The 26,282-nt window shown below is 42.0% G+C and overlaps 1 protein-coding gene across 1 annotated transcript in view; it reads right to left on the bottom strand.

Moving 5' to 3' along the window:
• Positions 1 to 26,079, bottom strand: part of EGFLAM (EGF like, fibronectin type III and laminin G domains) — an 80,060-nt gene extending 53,981 nt beyond the window's left edge. Inside the window, exons 1-4 of the mRNA XM_062615427.1 lie at positions 25,846 to 26,079; positions 8,022 to 8,131; positions 5,951 to 6,034; positions 4,233 to 4,259 (exon numbers count right to left, since the gene is read on the bottom strand). Coding sequence (XP_062471411.1) covers positions 4,233 to 4,259; positions 5,951 to 6,034; positions 8,022 to 8,131; positions 25,846 to 25,966 — 342 coding nt within the window. The 5' untranslated portion in view covers positions 25,967 to 26,079. The remainder of the gene's footprint in view (positions 1 to 4,232; positions 4,260 to 5,950; positions 6,035 to 8,021; positions 8,132 to 25,845) is intronic.
• Positions 26,080 to 26,282: the final 203 nt, after the last annotated feature.

Raw genomic sequence — 26,282 nt, 5'->3', positions numbered from 1 at the left:
GACCTTGCACTTGGCATGGTTAAGCTTCATCAGGTTGGCATCAGCCCACCTCACAAGCATGTCAAGATCCCTCTGGATGGCATTCCTTCCCTCCAGCGTATCAACCGAACCACACAGCTTGGTGTCATCGGCAAACTTGCTGGCGGCACACTCAATCCCACTGTCCATGTCAGCAACAAAGATGTTAAATAAGACCCATCCCAACAGTGATCCCTGAGGGACACCACTCGTTACTGGTCTCCAGCTGGACATTGAGCCATTGATCACAGCTCTTCACGTGCGGCCATCCAGCCAGTTCTTTATCCACCGAGTGGTCCATCCATCAAATTGATGTCTCTCCAATTTAGAGACAAGGATGTCGTGTGGGACAGTGTCAAATGCTTTACACAAGTCCAGGTAGATGCCATCAACTGCTCTACCCCTGCCCATCAGTTCTGTAGCTCCATCATAGAAGGCCACCAAATCAGTCAGGCAGGATTTCCCCTTAGTGAAGCCATGCTGGCTGTCACCAAGCACCTTGTTGTTTTTCATGTGCCTTAGCATGCCTTCCAGGAGAATCTGCTCCAAGATTTTGCCAGGCACAGAGGTGAGACTGACTGGTCTGTAGTTCCCTGGGTCATCCATTTTCCCCTTCTTGAAAATGGGGGTTATATTTCCCTTTTTCCAGTCATCGGGAACTTCACCTGACTGCCATGACTTTTCAAATATGATGGCCAGTGGCTTAACAACTTCATTCGCCAGCTCCTTCAGGACCCACGGATGGATCTCATCAGGACCCATGGACTTGTGCACATTCATACTTTTAAGATGGTCTCAAACCAGATCTTCTCCTACAGTGGGTGCAAGGTCTTCATTCTCACAGTCCCTGCATCTGCCTTCCAAAGTTTGTGTGGTGTGGTCAGAGCCTTTGCCAGTGAAGACCAAGGCAAAGAAGTCCTCAAGAACCTCAGCCTTCTCCAAATCAAGGGTAGCCAGTTCTCCTGATTGCTTCCTGAGGGGGCCTGCGTTGTCCTTAGTCTGTCTTTTATTTACTACATACATATAGAATCCCTTCCTGTTATCTTTCACATCCCTAGCCAAGCTTAATTCTAACTGGGACTTAGCTTTCCTAACCTGGTCCCTAGGTTCCCTGGCTTCTGTGCTTGAATGATTTGGATTCATCTGAGAGAGATGATAACAATGCTGGAAAAGTGCCCAGAGAGAGGCAGCAAGGAGACTCACACAGAAAGATTTATCGGTGTTTATTGGTCTTTCAGCCTCATATAGCTGAAGTGACTGAGATCTTTCCAAACGTGATCTGAAACGAGAGTTGCTGAAAACCCATCACCTCCTCACAATGACCATACTGATGACCCTGCTGCTGCCATTCCACCTGCCATACTTATGCCGTACATACAGTCATGCCATTCCGCCTATGCCATACATAGTCCACCTGTATTTAAACTGTGTGCATTTGTTCCTGCCAACATCCCTCCTTACTGCATTCATTCTTATGAGAAAAAAAAAATAAAAAAGTCCTTCATTATCTGTCTTACTGCTTTCACAGTGCTCAGTAACTTGGCCTCTGCAGAGAGTGGGATACTGCGGTACTTACCTCCTATTATTACCTCTGGACTTAAGTCTTACAAAAAAACTAAACAGAACAAATGTCATTGACTGCAAGGCCAATTAAGATCAAATACTTAGGAATTTAAGTTCAATATGGATAACCTCAAAACCTCAGCAAAGTGCTCTCTTGCCTTATATGCATGGCTGTCTCTTTCTTCTGGCAATGTCCTCCCCACAAACATAGCTGTTGGACATACAGAGATTATTTTTTTAAATCAAGTACCTTCTAATCTAGGATCAAGACATTAGTGAATACGTAAAGATTCAGGACACCATCAAGCTACCCTAACCTGTGGCAATTTCAATGAATACCCATCTCACACCAGAACACTTTCAAATGAGATTCTAAAAAAGAAACACATTTCCACGTACTCCACCTCCCAAGAACCTGGGAGTACCTAGTTCATCTCTATTTTTCTTTTTTGCTTGTATTTAGGAGAAAGGTCCTAAACTCAAGTTTTCGTCACTGCAGAAGAGACACAGTGCCCACACAAATAAGGGATTTAGGGAGTATGTGGAAGAGTTAGATGCCCATCATTTTTGTAGTCTTTCTCTCCACTCAGATTGCCTCTAGATTTTGAAGTGTGATACCTCAATTTGGACATTACATTGCCAATGAGGTTTTACTAAGCACCAATCTCACTTTCTTGTTTTACACAACATTCTTCCTAAACCCTTTCATCATAATCTCGCATTCTTGAGTGGAGGGAAGCAATGTGATGCCTTTTCTCGAGTATAGCAGTCAGGTGAATGTAGAAACTGTATATCCCTCCCTGCCTTGCCATACAGTTTGCCCTCCCTCCAGTGTGTTGAAGCTGCTTGTGAGGCTGAGCAGTAAGCTTCCTCACAGAAACCAGGATCACAAATAATTTTCCAAAGAAAACCTGTTTTCTGATTTTTTTTAATAAAAAAATCCCAAAATCTCAGACACTGGATTACAGAACAACTACAGAAAATGAGCTTAGTTTAATGATACTTGATTTCCTCACAATTCATTCCCTGTACTACAGGTCTCAGATGGACATTCCTCATTTTGTACTGGTGTGTGTTGTGATTTGATAAGGAGCAATACTGCTCTCCATAGTTCTGTGCCTGACCTAAGACCTCTCACCTTCAAGTCAACTATTTTTTCTTGTTTGTTCTTGTTTTTTTTCTTTCATTTTTTTAAATTATTTTTAGTTGTGCTCAGCTTCTCAAATATTATGTCCAGTAGAATGACTGCCTTATTAAATTACACTGCATCTGTTCTTCTCCTGGATGTTCTCACTTTCATGTTCTCTATTTTAAGGTGATATAATACAGCTATAACATATTATCCATTTTGCTAATGCACAGGCCCAGGCGGGCACACACAGAAACAGTTGATGCAGTTCAGCTCTTGCTATGACAGACTTCCACAGTCCAGAGAAGCCTCTGAGAAAGTACAGGGATCATGCCCAGCACTGTAAGAAGAGACGTAGTGATGGAAACATGAATTATGCAGACTTAACCACAAAACAATTGCAGATTTCTGTTGAGTTTGGTATGAATATAACAGAAAGCATTTCAGTGAGAACACCATTTCCTGAGGATTAATGACAGCTGGGACCTGATTAATCCCAGTCAGTCATACTTCTCCACAAGTAGCCTTTGGAAGTGTTATTTTTATCAAGCAGAAGAATAGGGCCCAGCGTGTAACCTCAACTCTGAAATGCCATAATCCAGACTCAGCTCAACTGGGATTGAACCAGATAATCCTGGTTCAAGCCATCAGCCTCCTACAGTCCAAGCAAACTTCCCGTAATTCAGACCATGAAAGCTGTGAGAGATCCACCAACTTCATGGGATTCCTCTACTTCTAGAATAGCTTTCAGAAAATACAAGTTTACAGGATGCAGTTGATGTTAGGGATTTTTGTTTCTGCCCTTACCCTACACAAACCTGAGTACCTCCTGCTTGCTTCCACCATCATAATAAACCCAACCCACTGACTGTTCATAGGAAGCAGACTGGACTGAGCGCAGGACTGGAAATAATTAATCTGAATAACTCACCATCTGCAAAGCCATTAAGAGGGCTGGTATTTCTTTCAAACTTGTTTTATACTAGTTGTTAGTCTCCCACTCCTTCCTCCTGGGCTTTGCATGGCTGGCCCCTTGCTGTGCTCCTCCTCCTTGCTTTTAGTTGGACTGGCTCTGGTTTTCCCCTGTCTCCTGGCTCAGGATTTTCCCTCTCTGCCTCCTCTCCCACTGACTTTTGTTCTTCCCTGTCACTCTCTGTCTAGTACCCAACTGTCCCTGTTCCCTGAAGTCCTCACTGACTGGATATAGATAACATTTTACACAAATTTCCTCCAGCAAGCCAACATATCCATAAATACTTCAGATGTCTGGGAGAAAAGTTTATCCATTGCTAAAAAGAGAGCTGCTGTACCTACACGTGTTCACCTCCTTCGTCTCTGGATTTTGCGCTTTAGCTACTATATTTCCCACTTTTTGACTTGAAAAGTTCCTGTATGAGTGCTAAGTAGAACCAACATCTGCCATTAACTTTTGTGTGTGATTATGGGGAAAGAGCAGGTCAAGAATGTTCAATTTAATTTTAAATCACAGCTGTGACCAAGGTTCACATGAAGCAATACTTACAAAAATTGCTTGTCCTTCAAGCTGACCCTGCGAAAAAGCAAAATAGGGCTTGTTAATGAAGTAGCATATCAAAAAGTGTTGGCAAAACCACATAAATAACAGGTCAGGGGATTAAAACAAAGCCAATGCTGCAGCATGTAGTAGTCTATGTGGCTGTTATTCATCTGCATGAGTGCTGGGATACAGACTCCATTCTCCAAGTGAGTAAGAATTACTGCTCTCAGGATAAAGATAAAAAAACAATGTGCTTTTTGATCTTTGCTGGCACTACTAGTAAGAATGGGATTTTTTGGGGAAAAAAATAATGAGTGAGGAATACAGAGATAAAGATCAGAAGAGGGAAAATAGTGCATAAAGAAAGAAATAATATGTCATGACAACAATATTTTTTAATTCGCCATGATCCCAGAAACCTGAAGGAGTCAGAACTGACAACCAGAGTGATAGAAAATTGCAGGAAATCTGAGCATCCCCCTCACCCACACTTCTCACAGTGAAGGTTTCTCAGCACTGCCCAGCAGGGATCAGGAAATATCAGTGAACTCATTTCACTGGACTTCATGTGGGGAGACTGCAGAAAGCAGGGTGAAGAAATAAAGAGAATGAAGATGAGCAGGAGAAAAAGGAGAGAAAAAAAAACTGAATTGAGAAGGATCACCAAATAAAGATTGGAAAGCCTGCAATGCGCCTTTGTGCACACATAAGCCTTTGATTCCTGTGCTGCTAACATTGCTGTCTTGTGGACAGACTGCCCTTTGCAGAGAACACTATGAAAGTGCTCCCATCACAGCAACACTCCTTTGCTCTCTGCCCAAGCAGGGGCTGGAAAACCTCTGTTCCTGCCTTGCTGAACTCAAAGAGCAGCTTCTCTGCACTAAGTAAACACCAGCATGTTCTGAGAATACATTTTTAAAGCAGATAGTCTTAGAACCATCCAGAAGCACAGAGGAATTGCTCTCATCTCAGCACTAATTGCCCAGCTCTGCAGCAGAAGACATGCAGTGTTCATTCGCAAATGGAAAAGGAAGGGGAAATTGATGAGAAAAAGGGAAGGGTGAAAGAGAAGGGGACAGTGAAATAAAGCAAAGTAAGAATGCAAAGGAGAGATAAAAGGAAAAAAAGGAACAAAGGAAAGAGGAAAAATGAGAAGCAAGGAGGAAAAGTAGTGTTTTCAAGAACAAAAAACTCAGAAGTTGAGGGAATCTTCTAGGAGATGGACTTGCAAAACTGCAACTAAAGCAGCACTATTAAACTGTTTTTCACGAGGCCACAGTCCCATACAGAGACAAAAAAATTGCACTGAAAATGCTGTGTCTCCTTTACTTCGCACACTTAACTTCTGTCATAGTGCAGTACACATACACTGATATTGTAACTCTGTGCAGTCATGCAGTTCCACTTCCATGTGTAGAAGTGCACAGAAAATGCATATTCTAAATTAAAAGATCTATTTTTGTAGATGCCAGAGGTCAGTACTAGGAAGACACAAGCAAGTTCCAATAGTTTCGCATGATAAATTAGACTACAAGGAGCAAAAGTGTATCACGGTGACTGGATTAGAGAAAAATATCGTTATTTCCCTTTGCTTGATACCCAGAGCAGACCAGGGGCTTGGATCCTCAGCATAATTCACAAACCAGCAACACACAGACAGTTGCAAGTTCCCACTTGCAAGCTCCGCTCCAGTGCTCTTACTGTTGATGAAAAGGAATACTCACCATGCTAAGCATATCCAAACTCAGGGGAACATCGTGTGAGAGCTGTTTAACTGCTTTGTCATCTTCAACTTCTGTGTAAAAGACCTTGGAAAGAAGATACAGTCAAGCCAGTTAAAGCAATAACTCAATACTTCAGAATTACCTAAAAACAACTGCATTGTTATCATGTTGTGCACAGCATTTGAGCCTATGTTCCCCTACCTTTTCAAATGTATAAAAAGCTAATGCCCTTTAACATTCTACTCATATTTGACAGAATTTGTTAGTATGACCAAAGAACACCATCTTAAGGTCTGTATTCTAAACTGACATGAAACACAACCTAGCTTTTAGGGCAGCCTGGAACTGACAACTTTAATTGTGCATCAGATTGGACAGATTGGTCACATTGGACAGCTGAAGATTTGTGGGACTGATCTGCACAAGTTAAGCATTTTACTTCATGGAAGGAAGATACTGACATTACATGATAATGTTATTATAAAAACTGCTGTTATCATAAATGTCTCTGCGTGTCTGTTGTTGTGTACTGGAGCCTAATAAGCCAGTGAAAGTCTGCTATTCTATACACAGAGACCCTGCTATGACTGGGGGTCAAAAGCTAACACAAGGTGAAGATAGTTTGTGTACAACACTGTCAGTACTGTTTGTCACTGATTTTATTATCATGCCACACAGAAGCTCAAGGCTTTTAAATAAACTGGAGCTTGGATGCTTCATCTACAACATTAAACGCTATTTATGATTCATGGCTATAAAGTATTGCAATTGTTTGAAAAACATCATGATCTGTAGAAAAGCAACTGCATCTCTGTTTTGACGCAAAGGAATGGACCCAACTACACGCAGAGCCTGACTGAGACAAATTCTGGCTACAGCAAATTTTTCTCAGTGTCCTAGACTACAAGCACTTCTGTAATGATAAAAACAACCCTGCAGCTGGACTGCATTAGTGTCATTTACAAGGCCATTGGATAAAGTGGTATGTGTTCCAGAAATACCCGTGGCAGGGAATTTTCTCATTCTTCTAGCACACATTAATAATAAAGGTAGTCAAGAGTTTTCTGCATCCCACCCTTTAATGTAAAACTGAATTCTGATTTTTTTTTCTGAAAATTTCAACTCCTTACAGAGAAAATGCTAACAAAACCAACTGCTATTTGTTTACTGTTGTAGGGGAAAACAATGAATTCTAGTTGATGTCCCACATCTTTGATGCTTATTCCCCGCTAACAAACTTCCACTGTGGGGCTAAGTTTTATTGCTATGGAACACTTGTTGAAGCAATATCTACCAAAAATGAATGAATTCAGATTAACACTCACTGTTTTTCTGCTTGCACACTAAAACACAGTACCCAGTTTAGGCTAGCCACTCTGCTGTGCCTAATAGGCAGAAGGCAAAGTGGCAGAGGCCTGGAGGGGGTCAGAGTCTCCCCTGTAAAACTGATGAGTGAACCAGGAAAATCACTCAACTTCTTTGAGGGGAAATTCACCACTGAAGTAGAGGTGAATAAAAGTCCCTTTTGATATTTAAGGCTGTGGCTGGCCTTTCATGGATGCTATGCAGTACATTATCTACTGGGGAAGAGAAACCATGAAACTCTCCTTCCCCTCTACCTGCTGCCAGTCTGGGAAGGTGTTAAAGGTGTTGTTTGGAAAAGCTATTCCTGTTAAAGCAATTCTCAGCCTGGAAGTACAAGCCAAGGGATCTGACTGTCCCTGAAATCACCACACATCTCCCTTTGCTTGCACAGCATAGTATCAACCTGCTCTGCTCTATTTACTGCCTTGGCTGCAGAGTGCGCTAAGATCCTTGCATGAAAATCATGACAGAAAAGCAATCTACATCCACTGAAAGCCCTTAACACCCAACCCAAATTCCCATCATGGCTTGTTTTTAAAACATGAACCACTTGTTTCTTAAAATTACAGCTCAATCCATTCAAGCCCAATATCCTGTGACTACTTTCTGGCCAACAGTGCTATTTGTTACAAGAATAGGCTTTCTGCTTGCTTGAGGCCATGTAGGGTTCTGCAATCCTCTACTAGCAGCATAGAAGACCACTTACCGTATATCCCGTAATGGTGCTCGCATGCTGCTTTGGCATCCTCCATTGCACGCTGAACGCTGTGCAGTTCAGTGAATCCAGTAGTATATCAAGAGGAGGCCCCAGCTTATCTGCTGAGACAAAATTACAGTGTATGAGATGCCTTAGGATGTAAAACTGCTCCCGTAGCCACCTGGCAGATATGCCTTTGAAGAAGAATAGACCCCTGCTGCCCTCATTCCAAACTGTCAACTATAGCCCACTACTCGGATTTGACTTGGATGTGCCTTTTCCCTCTCCACCTCTGCCTTCCAAGGCACTGGTAGGATCCCTGGAGAGATGGGCCAAAGGGGGAGAACCCTTCTCTCTGTGGCAAGCAGATGTTAATCAGCTCAGGACACCATACAGACACCTTCAGTCTCTCCTCATCCTCTCCCCCAGGCTTCATGTATGACACCAACATCCTTGCATAAAGAAAACCAAACCAAACTCAAAACATGCCTCCTCTTCAGCCCCTTTCTACTTTGGCACAGGCCAAGTGACCCCCCTCATGGCCCACTGATCACCACCAGCCTCTGCAACCTCAATTCATTCACAACAGATACGGATGGAAAGGGCAACGATTTAAGGAAGAAGCAAGATCATCCTGATGTGAAGGACCCTTCAGTCCCCACCTCCCTCTCTTCAGATGCAGGTTACAGCAATGGGATCTCATCATCATGAGATGCCACAATCAATCCCATCTCTCAGCAGCTACAGTGGGAGGAGGGTGTTTTCAATATGGCTGTACTTGTCCCACAGCACCTATCCACCTCCTTCTCTTCACGTGGTGCAGGTTGGTGTTTCAGTATAATGGCTAACACAATACTGAAAAAAAAAGAAGGCTGGAGAGAAGGAAACCCTGAGCTCCACATCTCTGGTAACATGTCAGAAACTGCATTTTAACTGCAGTTGGAGAAAGGGCAGGCAGAGGAGCAATTCTGCTCTGTAATGTCAGCAAGATTTTTAACATAACTTCTCCAAACCACCATCATCAATGCTGTTGAAATCAAACACACCTAACAAATGACTGTAACAGAGAACTGATTCAGACACTGAAAAGATGCTGTAAACTCTCCAGGACCCAAAGACAGGGACATCCACACATCTATAGTGCTTGCACAGTCTGTGACACAGGTTCAGCATCCTAGGATAGTCTCCCAAGAAGGGTCTGGAGTATAGCACAGCTCACAGACCATGTCCATAAGTTAGTAAGGACATGTTTCTGTAAAGAAAGGGGTTCAGCCATACGTATGAGAACCAGACTACGCCATACTACTTGCTCTCTCGACCTTCACTCATTTGCTTTATTAGCACAGACTTAGTCACATGGATCAAAGACCATGCATGATCAAAGATCATGTTTTGGCAGGAGACTTGCCAGGCTGGTCAAGGCAGCTTTAAACTAGATTTGTTGGAGGAAGGGGGCACTGATCCATTCCAAGACTACCAGTCTGTTGCCAGCGCTTGTAATGAATCCTCAGGGTGATGCACAGCTACTTCAGCTGCTCCAGTCAATGAGTAGGCTTAATTCAGAGCTTGGCTCAGATGCTTCTATACAAACTCCTATGCTATGGGGAATAAACAAGAGACCCCACTTGGAGTATTGTGTGCAGTTCTGGTGTCCTCAACATAAGAAGGTCATGGAACTGTTGGTTCAAGTCCAGAGGAGGGCCATGAGGATGATCAGGGGACTGGAGCACCTCCCGTATGAAGGCAGGTTGAGAAAGTTGGGGCTGTTCAGCCTGGAGAAGAGAAGCTGCATGGAGACCTCATAGCAGCCTTCCAATATCTGAAGGGGGCCTATAAGGATGCTGGAGAGGGGCTCTTCATCAGGGACTGTAGCAATAGGACAAGGGGTAACGGGTTAAAACTTAAGCAAGGGAGGTTCAGGTTACACATAAGAAGGGAGTTCTTTACTGTGAGAGTGGTGAGGCACTGGAACAGGTTGCCCAAAGAAGTGGTAAATGCTTCATTCCTGGAAGTGTTCAAGGCCAGGCTGGACAGAGCTTTGGGTGACATGATTTAGGGTGACGCATTCCTGCCCATGGCAGGGGGTTGGAAGCAGATGATCTTAAGGACCTTTCCAACCCTAACTATTCTATGATTCTGTGATTCTGATTCTATCCTTGCTTGGCCCTGATGCTCTGAGTACAGCAGAGTACTACCTCTCATGCTTACCTTCTGCCCTGCGCTCAGCAGTAGCCGAAACATCATACAACATCATGTACCACCTGCTACTGAAAGGAGAGGAAGGAAGAGCACCCAGGGCTGGAGTATCACTGTCTAGTTAAGGAGCATTTCACATTCAGAAAACACCTTTCCAATCTTCACAACACCCAGTGAGCAGGATTAGTATTAGATCTGCATCAGTAGTAAAAGAATACTGCCTAACCATTCACTCTTAGCATGTTTGTGTTATCTTCATTATTACTTTTTAGGGAGGCTCTATGAGACAAGATTGCTGGGAGGCACAGTTGCAGAAGTAAAAAATTTCAACAAGCAATAACAAATATTCATATAAGGCAGGCTTCAAATTGGTATTCTGAATGCACCAAAGGCCAATAAAATCATTTACAGAAAGTATTTGGTGAATATGGAACAGCAAATAAATTTGAAAATAAAAATGCAATCCATTTGCAGACTATCTGTAAACAGAGAGGCAACATCTGTTTAATAAGGAGCCACGCCATGAATTATTCACCCAGCCCTGCTAAACACTACTATCTCCAGTTTGCAGATGATGAAAAAGGTACAGAGAGCCAAATACTGACCTCAGTTACAGTGGCATATATAAATTGTCACTGGAGGAGTAAATGCAAACTTAAGTCAGGGAAAATAAAAGAGCTGGAGAGATCCATATTTCTATATTGTTTAATTTTCTGTAGAAGTAAGGAAATTCCCCGAACAGAACAAAGGCAGTGGTAGGAGGTGTGCCTGGGGACGAGGCGTAAGCACCAACAGCACCTAGCACTGCCTTTGCAAGCAGCAAGCAGGAAGTAAAAAATGTCCATTTTTGGACTGAACTTTCCTTTCACAACCATGACAAAGTGACTGTGTGATCTGACAGAAAGCAATGTTTATGCCACTGAGATGCAGGAGATGTCATGGCTTTAAAAACAGTCATGTTGCAACACAGTATCAAAGCCGTTTGCCAGCTGATCTCAACTGTTCCAATACATATCACTGCTTATGAACAAATTATTTTGGGATAAATGTGCACTTGAGGTATTTTGCAAGATTTTACAGAACATCATGTATTAGGCACTTTAAAAATGTATATTAAAACTGGTCTAAACATTTACGTCTTTAAATCAAAGGTCATGTTTAGAATATGAAGACTAAAAATAGTTTTCAAGGGTAAAACTCTATGGATATTTGTAGTTCCTCCTACAAGTCAGGTCAGAAATATAGCTCCTTTACAAAATTCAGCATAAAATTTCTGTTTATGTGATGCACAGTACAAAACCACAATGGAGCCTGGTCCCCTCTGCAGCCTGCCAGATGGCAACCCACAAACTACTATACCTACTACTTGTACATACTGTGAAGATCTGCCTCAATGGTGATCCCACCTGCAAATGTCTTCTGCAGTGAAGGAGAGCTCTGCATGGAGATTAGCTCTGATCAAAAAGAACAAGGAACCAGCCTATATAAAAATAAAATTGAACACACTTTGAAGAAAGTCACTCTTCTTTCTGTCCCTAATGGGCCAGAAAGCCTGATATTGTCCAAAATGCTTTGATGAAACTGGTAATGGAAGCACGCAAAGAAGCCATTAATCAAGGAGGAGCACTTTCAACACATATTATGACTATACATTGTAAAAGTATCTGAAATACAGGAAGTTAATGAGGATTTGACTGTAGGTAAACAATGTTGGGCTGACAATGTTGTATTTACCTTTCTGCTTATAGCTGTTTTGTTTCTTGTTTATAGATCTGTTTGGTTTTATACTTCTAAAAATACGCAAAAGCTGCTAAACCAGTGAAGAAGTCACCAAACAAGCTCTCCAGATGAGCTGAAGAATACATAAGCCCTCTCCCTAAGATGGAGTTAATTTTATCATTTGAAATAATTAACATCATTTGAATTTTTGCTTCACAAAAGCCACTCAAATTAAAAATTGTTAAAAAAAAACGTATCCTATTGATAAAAGTGTCATTTCCATTGCAGCTCCACTGCTACATAGAACAGCCTCTGCCCATGAAGTAAATACCCATCAGCTACCACTAGGGTGGCCATAGGCAAAGTGCCTCCTTGGGAACAGTCCCCAGCCTCAGCCAGCCAATTGTGTATCAGCACCTCAGGATGCTTCTTGAACTGAATCTGCCAACAGCGATGTCACTTCCATGCCTACCCTTGTGATTTTAAGAAGAGTTAGCGTGGGTACCCAATGAGAACACCATCCAGTGCTTCCAGCCTTACCATGCTGGCCTCATGTAGCTAAGGAGCAGCCACTTCAGGTTGATGCTTTCCTACAGCTATTTCAAGAGAATAGGTCATGCACACACAGACAAGTTCCTCCATCCTTCCAGTCATAAAGTGACCCCAAAATCTTACTACAGTGATGAACAGTTATGAGAAAAACTCAGCTTCAAAACAAATACATTTCTTACGTTCACAAGCTTCACATCTGAAGTGCTTTGGAGGAGTTGGATAAAGTTCTTCACAGTTGGTAATATTATTTTAGAGAAAATTTCAGAATTTATTGAAATATTAGATTAAAATAATACTGACTGAAAATGGTATTTTTTAAAATATTCATTAATTATCTGAAAATATTTGGGTTGGAAAATTTTCTTTTGGAATTTTAATTATATTTTGCATGTCACTTTCTCTTTCCTATTTAGACATTAATGTTGTTTCAAGGCATGCAGGTAGTCACAGGTACTTACAGGTCCTGAAATAATACAAAACTAATTGTCTAATACAATTCACATGCAGTAATATGGCAATTTATTTAAGGGAAAATGATTGGTTCATTTCATCTTTACTAGTTTATGGTTTGAAAAATTAAAAAAAAAAATTCAACATATTCTGTATTACTATTAATGGTAGAGTATAGGCCAACAAAATGAGATAACGATTTCATTATTCTACTTTTAAACCTCTATGGGTAACAGCTAAGAGGTACTGACTGAAGGATTCCTTACTTTCCAGGTCAATGTGTCTCCTATTTCTATTCAGTGAAACAAGAGAAATTTATTGACAAAATGCCAGCTGCCTACAATAAATCTGGAGAGTGACTTTTTACAGGGGCATGTATGGATAGGACAAGGGGTAATGGCTTTAAACTGACAGAGGGGAGATTTAGATGAGACATTAGGAAGAAATTCTTTACTCCTGGTGGTGAGGCACTGTCACAGGTTACCCAAAGAATCTGTGAATGCTCCATCCCTGGCAGCATTCCAGGCCAGGCTGGATTGGCTTTGATCCATCTGGTCTAGTGGAAGGTGTCCCTGTTCATGGCAAGGAGTTGGAAATGGATGAGCTTTAAGGCTCCTTCCAACCCAAACACTGCCTATGAGTCTATAGAATGATAGAATCACAGAATCATAGAATGACTCTATGAATATATATAGCAATAAAAACCCATATGAAAAAAAATTCAAATTAATTCTAAATTGAAGTTTTTAGAACAAAACTTTTTCCATAAAGAGAAGTACCTTTTGATTTGTTTCAAACGTTATTTATTTCAGTTCATTAAATCATAAGAAAAAAAGTTCAATTGAAACAGCATTTTATCATTCAAAAACCTGTTTTCAAGAAAGAAAACCACTCCTAGAAGCGGAACAAAATAAATTGTGGCACATTCACTCTCTCACTGAAATATTGGTGAAATTCTAATTTCTAAAACAATAAATAGCAATAGGGTTTTCTCTTGTTTCCCTTCTTTTTACAGACTGACCAAGGTTACGCAAACACTACAGTGGAATGAAGACAGCATGATGTTCTGGAAAAGGTCAGGAAACTCTAAATGAAAAAAATGTACCACCTTTTAATCTCTTTGAAGTGTTTTCCAGCTCTCATTGCCCAGCAGCAGTATGCAAGAAAGCAAGAACCTCCCAACCACACAAACTGCAAAGGATGATGACTTAAACTGGAAAATCTGAGCCATTTTCTCCTGTTCCTGCATCCTGAGTAGCAACAGCATGGAAAATATAAAAGAACATAAAAGAACAGTTGCTGCTCTGAAGGAATCAACTACCACTTCTAGTGCACTAGATTCTGATAAGAAATCAACTGGATCACCTGCATGCTACCACAGTGAGCACTGGTGCAGAGCTGCAGGTAGTATAGCCCTATTGAGGCACCACAGTTTTGACCCAGACCATGGTGTACAAACTTTTGGAGGGACTAACCTGAGCTCAGTTTAGTGATTTAAAAATACTGTAATAAACACAATGGAAAAAAGCCCTCAACGTTGTAATAATAGCAGGCTAGGAGCCACATGATATTTTCTTGATGCAGTATATAGCATCTGTTATCTGCCCAGGTACATCTGAGGTGACAGTTATTGGGGTATTTATAGCCCAAGGAAGAGGAATGAAGGAGGCAAAGCTCAGAACTTAAGCTACAGTGCAGTACAACGAATCCCATTAAAAACAAGCAGGCACAATGTCAGTGGTGACTTTATCGTGGCTTTTCCTGTGTTGCCATGACCCTCCAGATCATAGAAAAGAAGGGCAGAGGTGGGATGCCCTGTTCCCCTCCCTGCGTTCTTCTCCAGAGCAAGGCTCTGCTTCCAGGAAAGCTCCGATGCTGCAGGGAGAATAAAGACAGCAGGGGAGCTCTGCACAGCACATAGTGGCTTACAGGTGTGGGAAGGAGAAGCAAAAGTTGATTTTTTAAATTTTTTTTTTTAAGAGCTAGATAATGAAAAAAACCCTTCTATCTGTCATGGTTATGCACTGGAACCTCTTTTGGGGAATTCCTGGCACTGAAGATTATTAAAAGCAAGGAACACCATTATCTCTGAGCAAAGGTCTAGTTTACACCTGTCCTGCCTTTGTCAAGAGGGACAGCCAGGGCAATCTCTCAATCACTCTTACAGGCTTGTGTTTTTAATAATAACTGAGCAGAAGCCAGTTTGACTAACGCAAGCGCACACTTACATGTGCTATATCTGCATCTGAGGTAAGGTGGTGAGATACTTCTTGTAATGGAAGCACTTTCCACTTCCAGCACAAATACAGTACAGGGGCCCATAAAAAGCCCCACTAAGACATTCCACTTGCATCATCTCAGGTGTTTTCCTGGAAGCCTAATTCAAGATCTAGTGCTCTCACACATAAAACCAGGTTTGTGCTTCTGCTGTCGAAGCCCCAGAGCTGGGTGTTGGCTGTCCTCATTCCTGATGCCTCTGCAGAAGAAAATGGTAGCCATGTGTCTGTTCCTGGAGATGAGGCAACACTGGGGATCACCTCTCCCTTCTCCAGCCTGCAGGCTGCTTGGATACAAAGCTCAACATCTTCCCTGTCCTGGGATTTCCTGGCTGGGCCAGGATCTGCCTTGTCCCTGAGGCTGTGTCCAGCAGCCATTGGGCTGCTGCTAGCCCTGCCTGCTGGCAGAGCCCTGCGTGCCCTGCTGCTGCCTGCATCCTCATCAGCTACTTCACCAGTTTTCAAATAACAGTCTCTGAGGTGTAACTTAGGTGTGGTGTTAGAAAGTAGCTGAAATCAAGCTGTGGCACGATACCTTAATAATCGGTAGGATGGGCTAGATAAGAACCAGCATGCCAATAGCATCCCCTGGCATTCCTCTGATCCCATCTGCCTCTACGACTTTCTATACTGGGAGTACATTGGGAACAGCAACCAATTAAAAAGCCACTCAGCTGAATGGGCACCAGTAGGTTTGCATATGTTGCCCAGGTGAGACAGACCCAGTGAGCCGCAGGGGAAACGGCACCCAAGGAACACTGTGTCATCCAGGTTGCAGCTTCATCCTACCACTGAGCAAACAGAACAGCCCACAGCCAGTGGCAAGGGCAAGGTCTCGCATCTCTTGCTCTGCCACATCCCCACTCTATAGCTCTTCCTCCAGGCACTTCCTTCCACCTTCCCACCCCAGGGCTTCTCCTTCCCCTTTTGCACCGATTTAGATGTCATCTAAGAGAATTCAACCCACTTTCACCAGAAAAAAAAAAAATTAATAAAAAAAATAGAGGCTGTTCTCTTTTCTCTTGTGGCCCATGCATCTGAGGTGCTATGAAGGACAAATATCAGAGGAGCTCCAGAAAACATGGTACTCCAAATACTACTGGAAGCAGGGAAGCATTAACAAAGTTGCCCCCTAAGTCTTAGGCATTGTTGATGAAAATAAACTCTACAAAGCAGGCTATTACTCTTCTGAAATGAAATGACAAAAATAAGGATAAAAGTCAGCCTGCTACATTTTCTGAGCATTTGTAACATAAGTATAATACATAAAAGAACCACATATGAGAGACTTTGTGTTTATTATAAAAAAACAGCTTCATTACATACATAAAAGATACATATAAATAAAAAGGCCAGCCAAACTGTAGAAATGTCAAATAAATATCTTGAAAATTTATTTTTCCATCAATCAATATCAGTTAAAGGTGTATTTTTCACGTGTTCACTAGCCAAAACTTACTATCTTCAATGGGAACCATGGTAAAATTGTTCATGCTACTTGAAAAATGTTCTTGATGTGTCTTAATCTCTTTGCTTTATCTACTACAGATTTCTCTCTCACTGACACACAATACAAAACAGCTCTTGAAGAAATAGCTTATTTGTTATAAGAAATGAAATTCAAGGCAAGCTTCTGGAAAAGGGGTCAGATGGAAAAAAACAGCAATTATGGACACATACACACAAAGAGTAAAGTATAAAGAGAACAAAGATAACCATGTGACAAACAACAAATGCGGAGGGTATGGATAAGACATATAACATCTTGGGCTCCCACAATCCCTACAAGTCCTGAGGAATTGTTTTGAAGCTCATTCTTGGTGGACACAAACGATCTGGTCATGCCCTAGAGAGTACCACAAAAACAAAGGCGTGGGTTGGTTATCCCTGAGGTTTTGGCACAGGCCTCATACATCTACACCAAATGGCAGCAACCTGTCACTGAACACCTTTGTACGGATCACTGCTAAAGCAACACATGCTTATCCGTAGAAAGCAGAGCAGTTGATCCAGCTGGTGTTTTCAGTCCATGACAGAATGGAGGACAGCTCAAAAGCAGCTAAACACAGGATCTCAAATAGACATTTTCAAGACATACTTACAATAGACTGCAAAAACACAGAGAACGTGAGGCTGGAAGGCACCTCTGGAGATCATCTAGTCCAAAATCCTACTCAGAGGAGGCCCAACCATAGCAAATCACTCAGGACTTTGCATAATGAGTTTTTAATATCTCCAAGGATGGAGACTCCACAACTCCTCTGAGCAAATGCTCAGTCACTCTCACAATAAAGAAGTTTTTTCTAATGTATAAATGGAATTTCCTGTTTTTAGTTTGTGTCCACTGACTCCAGTCTTGCCACAGGGCACCACCGAGAAGAACCCAGCTCAATCTTCATTACTTACCCCATCAGATGTTTACATACAACAAGAAGATACTCCCAAGCCTTTTAGTCTCCAGGCTGAATGGCTCCTTTCAGTCCCTCCCCGTATCAGCATGCTCCAGTCCTTTAATCACCTTTGTGGCTCACTGCTGGACTCACTCCAATGTGTCCCTGTCTTCTCTTGTACTGGGTAGCCCAGAACTGGACCAACTACTGCAGATTTCCCTCACCAGTGCTCAGCAGTGAGGAAGAGCCATGTCCCTTGACCTGTTGGCAACACTCCTAAACACAGGGCAGGGTGCTGCTGAACTGTCTGTGGCAAGGGCACGAGGGCTGCTACAGCCCAGAAACCCTAACCTGACTGGAGATATCAGTTCAATTGCAACTGTAATTTTATTAAAGGCTGCTGAAGGCCAGGTCAGGGAAGAAATCTGGTGTCATCTCAGCAGGAAATTCTTATCCAACTCAGTTCATCCCTAACAAACAGAATAATTTCACTACCTTCTGCAGTCAGCAAGTCTCTCCATTCACCAGCAGTATCACTAAAATCTACAAAGGAAATTCTTTGTCTCTACTAAGTGGCTGGAGTACACATGCTTTTTAAACCTGAATCCCTGCACTAATTTTGTGAGGGACATGGCTGTGTATGCAAACAGTCAGCAACAAGCAGCGGGATGTGAAAGCTGGGAGAATGACTGTGAGGGACAAAACCTTTATTGTTCAAGAGACAGTAAGACACGGAATATGGGTCAGCATGAAGACCAGATCCATAGCGAAACAAACACAAATGGCCTAGACACAGTTGTGATGTCCACAAAGCTAACATCTAATACTCTCTAGTCCTCTCAGAGCATTCCCTGCTTCACTGGTACATCAGCTTCTGCAGCCTGCAGAGTTGAGGCCCTGGTCCTTTGGCTTCAACCCTTGCCAGTGCTGTGTCACTGTGCAAGCTGTGCCCTTCTCTTGGCATCAGCTGGTTCAAATGGCTTGTTCTTTTCCCCTTTCTGTCCATTTTAGGTGCTGCCCAGTTCCCTGTCCAGAAGTGACTGGAAGAACCCCTTATATTCTAGCAGTTCTCTTCCTCCATCCTCTCTTATGATCACTTTGCCCTACGGCTTCACAGAGGTTTGAATGGCTTGAACATTCTCATCTTTTAGCACATATATAGAAAGAGTTGGAATTCTTGACTGCATCATACCATAGCGCTGCCATTATGACAGCTCAATTAAGATGAGAACAGTAGCAACCTGCACTTAACAGGTCCATGTATGAACTGGAACATCATGAAATGGGAGTGGGAACTAACATTTGTCTCTGTGCATGGCTGGAGTACCAGCTGCAATGTCACCATCTCTGTAAATAGTTGTCTTCCTAAAAAGACTGCTTATTTTTAGAAACACGTTGCCTTCTCCTGTGATTATCTAGAAAGCAGAATATGAAATAGAGCTCACATTCTGTTCCAAGCAATAAATTCTGGCTTCTGCTATCTCTAATTAAACGACAAAAGTTTTGGTCCAAGGCACTTACTTTCCAAGATTTGCAGTTTGACAAGTTTTGTTCATGTGTTTTTTCCTAAAATGATCTTCCAGTTGAAATTTCTTATGCATGAAAGAAATACACTTGGGTGAAACTCTCTATAATCTTTGCCCTTAGGATTTTTTTTAGAATTTTTTTGAGCTCAGCAACACAAAGCCAGTCTTGGTTTTAAACTCTGTACCTGCAATAATGCCTCTGACACATTAGAAGAATTGGAATGATTTCTGTATTTGAAAGCAGCCTGCTGAACATTCACAAGATGCTCATTTCCCTCATTTTAGAAAGACAGTTCAAATTGAAAGTTCCAAATATACACAGGTGTTGACATTTGACTGTGCCATCATTTTCACAGGTGCCAGCAATTTTAAATGACTTTAAAAACCAAAAGAAGTGTTAAGAATAATCTGGCCTGGGACTCTTCCAGCCTCAGAGATCTCTCTGTGTGAGTTACACCAGTGTGATTATCCTCTGAGGACACAGAGAAACTCAGAACCGCTTGGTGTCTGCTTCTTATGAGAACTGCTGTTAATGTGACTGCTATCTGCACTGTTATATAAAAAGTGGTTATTAACTATAAGGCTAACATATATAAGTGGAAAAGCACCCTATCACCATTTGGTGGCATACCCAGAAAGCCAGGTGCAGAATATGTTAGCACCAGCACATGGTTTACCTCTTCTACTTCCAAAAATTATCCAGAATAACTTTTGGCAATGCTCAAATAAAAGATATTTTCAAGAAAACAAAGCCAGTGAATTTTGACTGTCCGAGTACATGGCAGCAAGTCACTAACTTGGTTTCTTTCACAGCCCATAGATGTCCTTTCCTTAGCTCAATACTGTGTGAATTCTCCCTTCATTGGAGGCCAGTATCTCGAAGAGTGTCTTCATGAGTTATTCTTACTCCTGCTCTCAGCAGAAGTACTGGTATGAACTTTATGTATTTCACGCTACAGACCACTCACTTGCAGAGTTTATGGATCATCACACACTGTATCATTATCTAGATTTGAGTTAGTTACCTGCTTGTGATGGAGCTTTCCCCCTAAGCCTCCAATTTTCAGTGGCTTATGCCCTTCTGAAGCAGTTACTTTCAAAGATGAATTTGTCTGAGCTTGCTCTCACCTTAGTAACTCTGCAAAGTCTAAAAAAATAATGTTCATCCTTTGCTGTGGTCTGGATGTTCTCGTTATATGTATTACAAATAACTAATTTAGTTTTCACGTGTAAGCATCTTTATTAAAGTAAAAAATAAATCAAATCTTGCCTGCTCTTACCCAAAAGTATTTCTTTTTCATTGGAATTAATTATGACAAACAGGCTTTGTGTTTTGTTTGGTTTGTGCTTGTTGGTTTTTTTTTCCAGACAGATGATTCATTTGCATAGAAAACTATGAGGAAATTTTATTCAAGATCACATAGCTAATACAGACCCCATGTGTGCCTGTGGTTTGGAGTCTTATGTCACATGATCGCAAACCACCATTGCACATTCCCTGATAAATATTGCACCACATGGTATACTCTTTTGTACGTGAACTAATAAAATTTGCAAAGGCTTTTTCATGGTAATTTCTCAGATTACAGGCATCTTTGATATATTTTAATAACCTTTCAATATGAGAAAACCTTTCTATAACCATTTTAACGTTTCACTTCATTGTATCAGAAAAGCTGTGAAAAGGTCCTATCAGTCCTGCTTTGAGTCTCAATCATGAAGCAACAATATCAGTCATCCTTTATTTATTATTATGTTCAGTAGGACCACATTAAAGGGATATAAGCAGAATCAGGCATAAGGTTGAGACCCAATACAAGTGTGATCTGAAGAATGATAAGCTCCCAAGTATGCTTTCAGCTGACTGATGAGTTTGTGGGGCACTGAAGAGATGCCATCCACTGAAATTTAATGTTTTATGACAGCAGAGTACTCTTCTGCTCCTTAGGATGTCTTTTGGGTGACAGACTCTACAAATCCCTACCAATAAGCCTAAGAAGGTGAATCTGATCTTTGGATGTGCTCACTCCTAACAAACTGTACACAGTACACAGTGCTGCGCCGTGTCTAGTCCAGTGTCACTGTGTATCTACCAGAGAAGATACAAGGCGTGATCTAAGATACGGAGGCATTCACTCACCTATTATTACTAAAATAATGCCTAGTAGTCTTGGCTAAAATAGGGGTACACTTGTTCTGAGCACCCTAAAGAAGTCCTGTTACTGTCTAACATGTCTTGATTGGAAAAGGATAAAAGCACAAAACCATTGTAACCCCACTTTGAAAACTGAAAATCTGGCCTGGGAAGGACTGGTAAACCCTCAAAGCAAATCTCTTGACAGCCTCAGAACAAAAAGATTTCCAAAGGCTCACTCTAGTGCCTTAACTCCAAAACAACCTTTCTTCTCCAAAGCATCACTGGGAGCCCCTGTATCTGGTATAGATATATTTCCACCAATTTTTAAAAATGCCTTGGCTAATTTTACGTTTCTGAACACTGGTGGAAGACTCTCTATAGTTTTAGAGGTCACATTGGCAAATGGTGCTCAAGTAAAACATTCACCAAAAGTTTGTTCTTACAGAAGAAGACAGCAATTTCAGGATAGAAAGCAACACATTTTGCTGAAAGTAAGACTAACTAAAGTCAGAAAACATGCTACAAAATGAGTGATTAACAGTGCCATGCTAAGTAACATGCTCAAGTGAAATAATTCAGTGCATTCTCATTGCTGCCCAGAGGGTTTTAGGGGAATGCTCGTTCCTGAATAAGGTGGTGATGGGATTGATGACAGCTAGCAGGATTTACCAAAGTACAGATCCCAGAGGTAATAGAGCAGGTCCAATCAAAATGAAAATGTCACACAGTGTTGTGACACAACTTACACCCAAATGCAATAAACAGCAAATACATATATAATCTGTGCTTGATTGATTTTACTGTCATTGGATGCATAGAACAGTGTAGTCTGATAGTCCCAGCTTTGGCATATGTCTGAAACAATAAAAGAATGATATTATTCTTCCCCCATATAAATTATTCACATCTTTTTTATTAGTTTTAGCTCACAGATGTGCACTGTCTCTGCCAGCTCTGCTGCCCTTGCATTAGGAATCATTCAGATTCAGACTCCTTCCTTTCCTCAGAAACCTCACATTCAGCAGCAGATCAACCTCACCCCTGCAATCTTTCCATGTGGGGTTTATTATGACAGTAAATTACAACTCATTCTACTGTTGCTCCAAAAAAAATAGTAATTTTTAAAAACTCAAGAAAGCACCTTCTTTCCCAAAGACTACTATATTTTCCATATCTGTAGACCTGATTTTCAATGTATTTTGGTACCTAAATAGGACTACACTTTCAAAAGTGTTCCATATCCAGCAGCTCTTACTACATAGCCAGATTTTCTAAAGAATTTAAGTATCACAGTGCCAAGTTCTTTGGAAAAAAAAAGTCATTTACTGTAGTGCTGACCAGGGATATGGGCCCTTTCAAAAATCTGGCCCTGATATTCAGTGCTACACTCTTGTAAAGTCTTCAGACTCTAACCAGCCTAATTCCTTCAGCATTTACACACAAAGCCAGTGATGTCTACTGTTATGGACATCTGGGAAATAAATACAATACAACCCAATTCTTTATTTATATTAGTTGGCAAGCATAATAATAATAATAAAGGTTTCCTAGGCATCAGGTACGAATATTTTATTTTCTCTGTGCAGACCAACTCAACAGTTTTAATATTCTACAGGGCACTGGAACTTGACACTGTTACAAAGAAAGTAACAATGCAATATCATGCAACAAGTTCATGCCGCGAACATACATGGGAAATTAAGTGGTCAGATCTTTGCCCTGTAATTCTCTAAAATCACAATACCTTAAAAATTCAATTATTATTATGTTTATATTAGTAGTAGTATTACACACTGGGGGCTCGGTTTAGACTTTCCAGCCTTCAATCAAGTGACTGAAACTTGAAGAAGAAGCAGTGAAAACCTGCATCTTTGCAGAAGGCTAAAGCAAGAAAATAATGTGAAAGCAGCAGAATGAGTGCCAGCTTCTGAGAGTACAAGATTTAGAGAATCCCAGCCTAATCTGTTCCCAACTACGCTATTCACCACACGGTGTCTAAGGATTTGTTTTAAGCCCTTCCCAAAATGTCTGTCATTCCATTTCCTTGTTGCCAGCAAATGTATCATGTAACTGTAAATAAAAGTTCAAATGAGTTTAGCAGTTATCAGGATGTTTCAAATTTGAGCACGACAGCTTCTTCCCCTGAAGTTTAATTTAAGAAGCTGCATTTGTGGCCATTTAACCCTGTATATTATTTTTTATTTTGCAAACAGCTTTCTTGCTCTACTTATTTCTTGGGATTGCAAAATTGATCTTTGTAAGATGAGCCCTGAACAAAAAAAAAACTTGGAAAAATAAAGATGTATTTGACTATCTTTTTTCTTTTGACCAACAGGACCTCCCAGTTGGATTCTGGTATTGAAAGATGAACTCTTTTTATCACTTATCACTTCTTTCTTGATATAACCTCTTGTTTTCATCTTAGTTACAATTCCTGTACAAGTCTCAATTCTATAGCTATTAAAAGGGCAAAGTGAAAAGGGGGGGGGGGGGTCTTAAAGAACTTTTAATTATTTCTTCTTCACCCATTGCTTTTGGATGTGTGAGTAAATAATAGTTTCTTTTCACTTTTAACTGCCCAGCACCTGATACTCTGCAGAACAAGGTAGATTACCTTGTCTGTATGAGCTACCTGGAACTATACCTGTTCTCAGTGTTTTGACAGCAACATTTTACAGCACAGACCGAGTCACGAGATTTTCAGAAGCCCACATACCAAGAGCCCTTGGCACAATGCAGATGGATTTCAAATCATAGATGGCTGCACATAAACTGTCTGGGAAACTTTCTTCTTCAAAGCCTGGTGCAAGTGAGCTTTCAAATGTTTGCACAGATTCTGAAAAACTTGTTCCCATGTAAATCTTATACAGCAAAAGAAGTAGAAAAAGAACAACTGAATAAGTCAGTGAACCTGAAATAATGTCAGTTATTAAAAAACATAAACCATGTAGCTAATAAAAGGTAAACACAATATTAGCGTATTAATTCATCTCCTCCACAATACTACAAAAAAAAAACTTGTTTCCAAGCTTTAAACTGTTTTAATTTAATGCATGGGAATACATTTCATCTAGATCTGACATTCTGCTCTGATTAGGAGAAACAAGTACCAGTATGTAGAGGAATATTTACAAATATCTACACATTTCCATCCCAAACTTCACATATATAGTATCTTAACATAAACTACAGATTGTCTCATTCACAACTACAGTCTACCTAATTTCCTCAAGTACTTAATGGTAGCTATTATGACAACCAAGGATCATAGAACTAGATCCTTAAGAGACAAGGTCAGACCAGTAAAATTAGCCATCTGTCCAGTAAGGGCTTTAAGCTCAGGCTGTATTTAAGCATTAAGTTTCCAACTGTACAGGCATTTATTGTTTTTGGGTTGTTTTTTTTTCTCATAAGAGCAAAAGAATGCACAATACTGATTCTAAAAAGCAGCAATACAAATCTTGTATCACTGTGAAATATTTACAAAATGGGTCTGAAGCTGCAAACACTTTGTGAGCTGAAGCAGAATTTACTAAACTTGTTATATGTTTTCCATTGATCTGATCACAGTGAACTCAGAGGTAAAGACTCCAGGATAGTCCCAGTGTCTGTGACAGTCTTGAGCATCACTATTTCCTTTTAGAACCACAACTTTTCAAGTATGAAGAATGACAAACTTCTCCACATACTGCGCCCCATCTCATTGTTTATATTTTACCTTAGTGCTTCACACACTGCAGGTCGCAGAGGCTGTAAAAGCTGCTCAGTTTAACTTTCAACCACTAAGGACCACATACTACCACCTTGATCAAGGTGCAAAACCCTGTGACAGCCGTGGGAACTCTCCCACGGATCACAGGTAGCACTCAGCCAGAGTCCAAGCCAGAACTTGGACCACCCCACATCACGCCTGGAACACAATAAGTACATTTTTTTTTATTAAATTGCTTCCCTAGCCATTTTTCTTTCACATTTACTACTCTTTATGTATTGCGTTACTGGCTACCACACACATAATGTCACAGCAAAAGCACAGCACTGACGACAAGAAACCTCTGACCGGCACAGAGGTTCACAGCGGCTCACGCAGCACCTGAAGCATGGGCTTCAGGGGGAAAAAAAAAAAAAAAAAAAAGGTAAAAATTTTGTCAATCCCTTCCGCAGTAGCGGCAGTCGGGTCCTGGTCTGTAACTTGGGTGAACCCACCGGCATGGGTGTTAAAATGCCGGAGAAAATGGATCGTTCGCTGGTTCTGCAACTTCACCGCTTTCAGTGGCACATCCCTTGCCGCTGCCTGGGCATCCTCCCTCACCCCCGGCTGGGGGGGGTACAAAGCAGGAGCTGCAGGGAAGGGCAGCGGGACGCGCTCGCCCCGCCGGCCGGACCCGCTGCGGGCTGGCTGCGCCAGGAGCTCACGGGCGAGTTCATCTCACACACGATCGGACCCGCCGCTGCCCGCCGCGGAGCCTCGGCGGCGGGCCCTGAAGCCCGCGGCGACGCTAGTTTTAAAGGGACGCGAAACTTCGCTGGGTGCAAGCGCGGTGCAGGAAGAGGGCATGTCCCACCCTGCACCGCCAGCCGCCCTACCTTGCCGGCGGGGGATGCTCCTCCGCGGAACGGCCGCTGACCCGAGGCACGAAGCCAGGAGCAGCAGGGAGGCGAGGCAGCGGCAGCGGTAGCGGTGACGGCAGCGGCCCGGCACCTCCATGTGCGCCGCGTTGTCCCGCCGGCGCCCGAGCTGGGAGCTGAGGCCGGCGCGGAGCGGAGTGCAGCGGCGGGGCTTGCACCCGCGACGGGCAGGGTCGGAGAGGGAAGGAAGAGAAAAGGGAGGGAAGAGAAGAGGGGAGGAGGCTGGGTCCGGCCCTTTGATGGGATTACCGCCTCCGCGGCTCTGGGCACAGCGAGGCACCTCCCCCCGGGGCGCCGCAGCCCCAGCCCTGCGCTGACTGGGTGCCAGAGCGTCCCCTGTCCGGTGACCCCGGCACCGGTGGTGTTCCCTCGGCGGGCCGGCCTTGCCCGCGGGG

This window comes from Pezoporus occidentalis, unplaced genomic scaffold, assembly GCF_034315485.1.
Source record: "Pezoporus occidentalis ecotype Australia unplaced genomic scaffold, CSIRO_AGI_Poc_V1 ctg181, whole genome shotgun sequence".
In the NCBI taxonomy this organism is placed as follows: Eukaryota; Metazoa; Chordata; class Aves; order Psittaciformes; family Psittacidae; genus Pezoporus; species Pezoporus occidentalis.
This window is presented reverse-complemented; position numbering and strand designations above follow the sequence as displayed.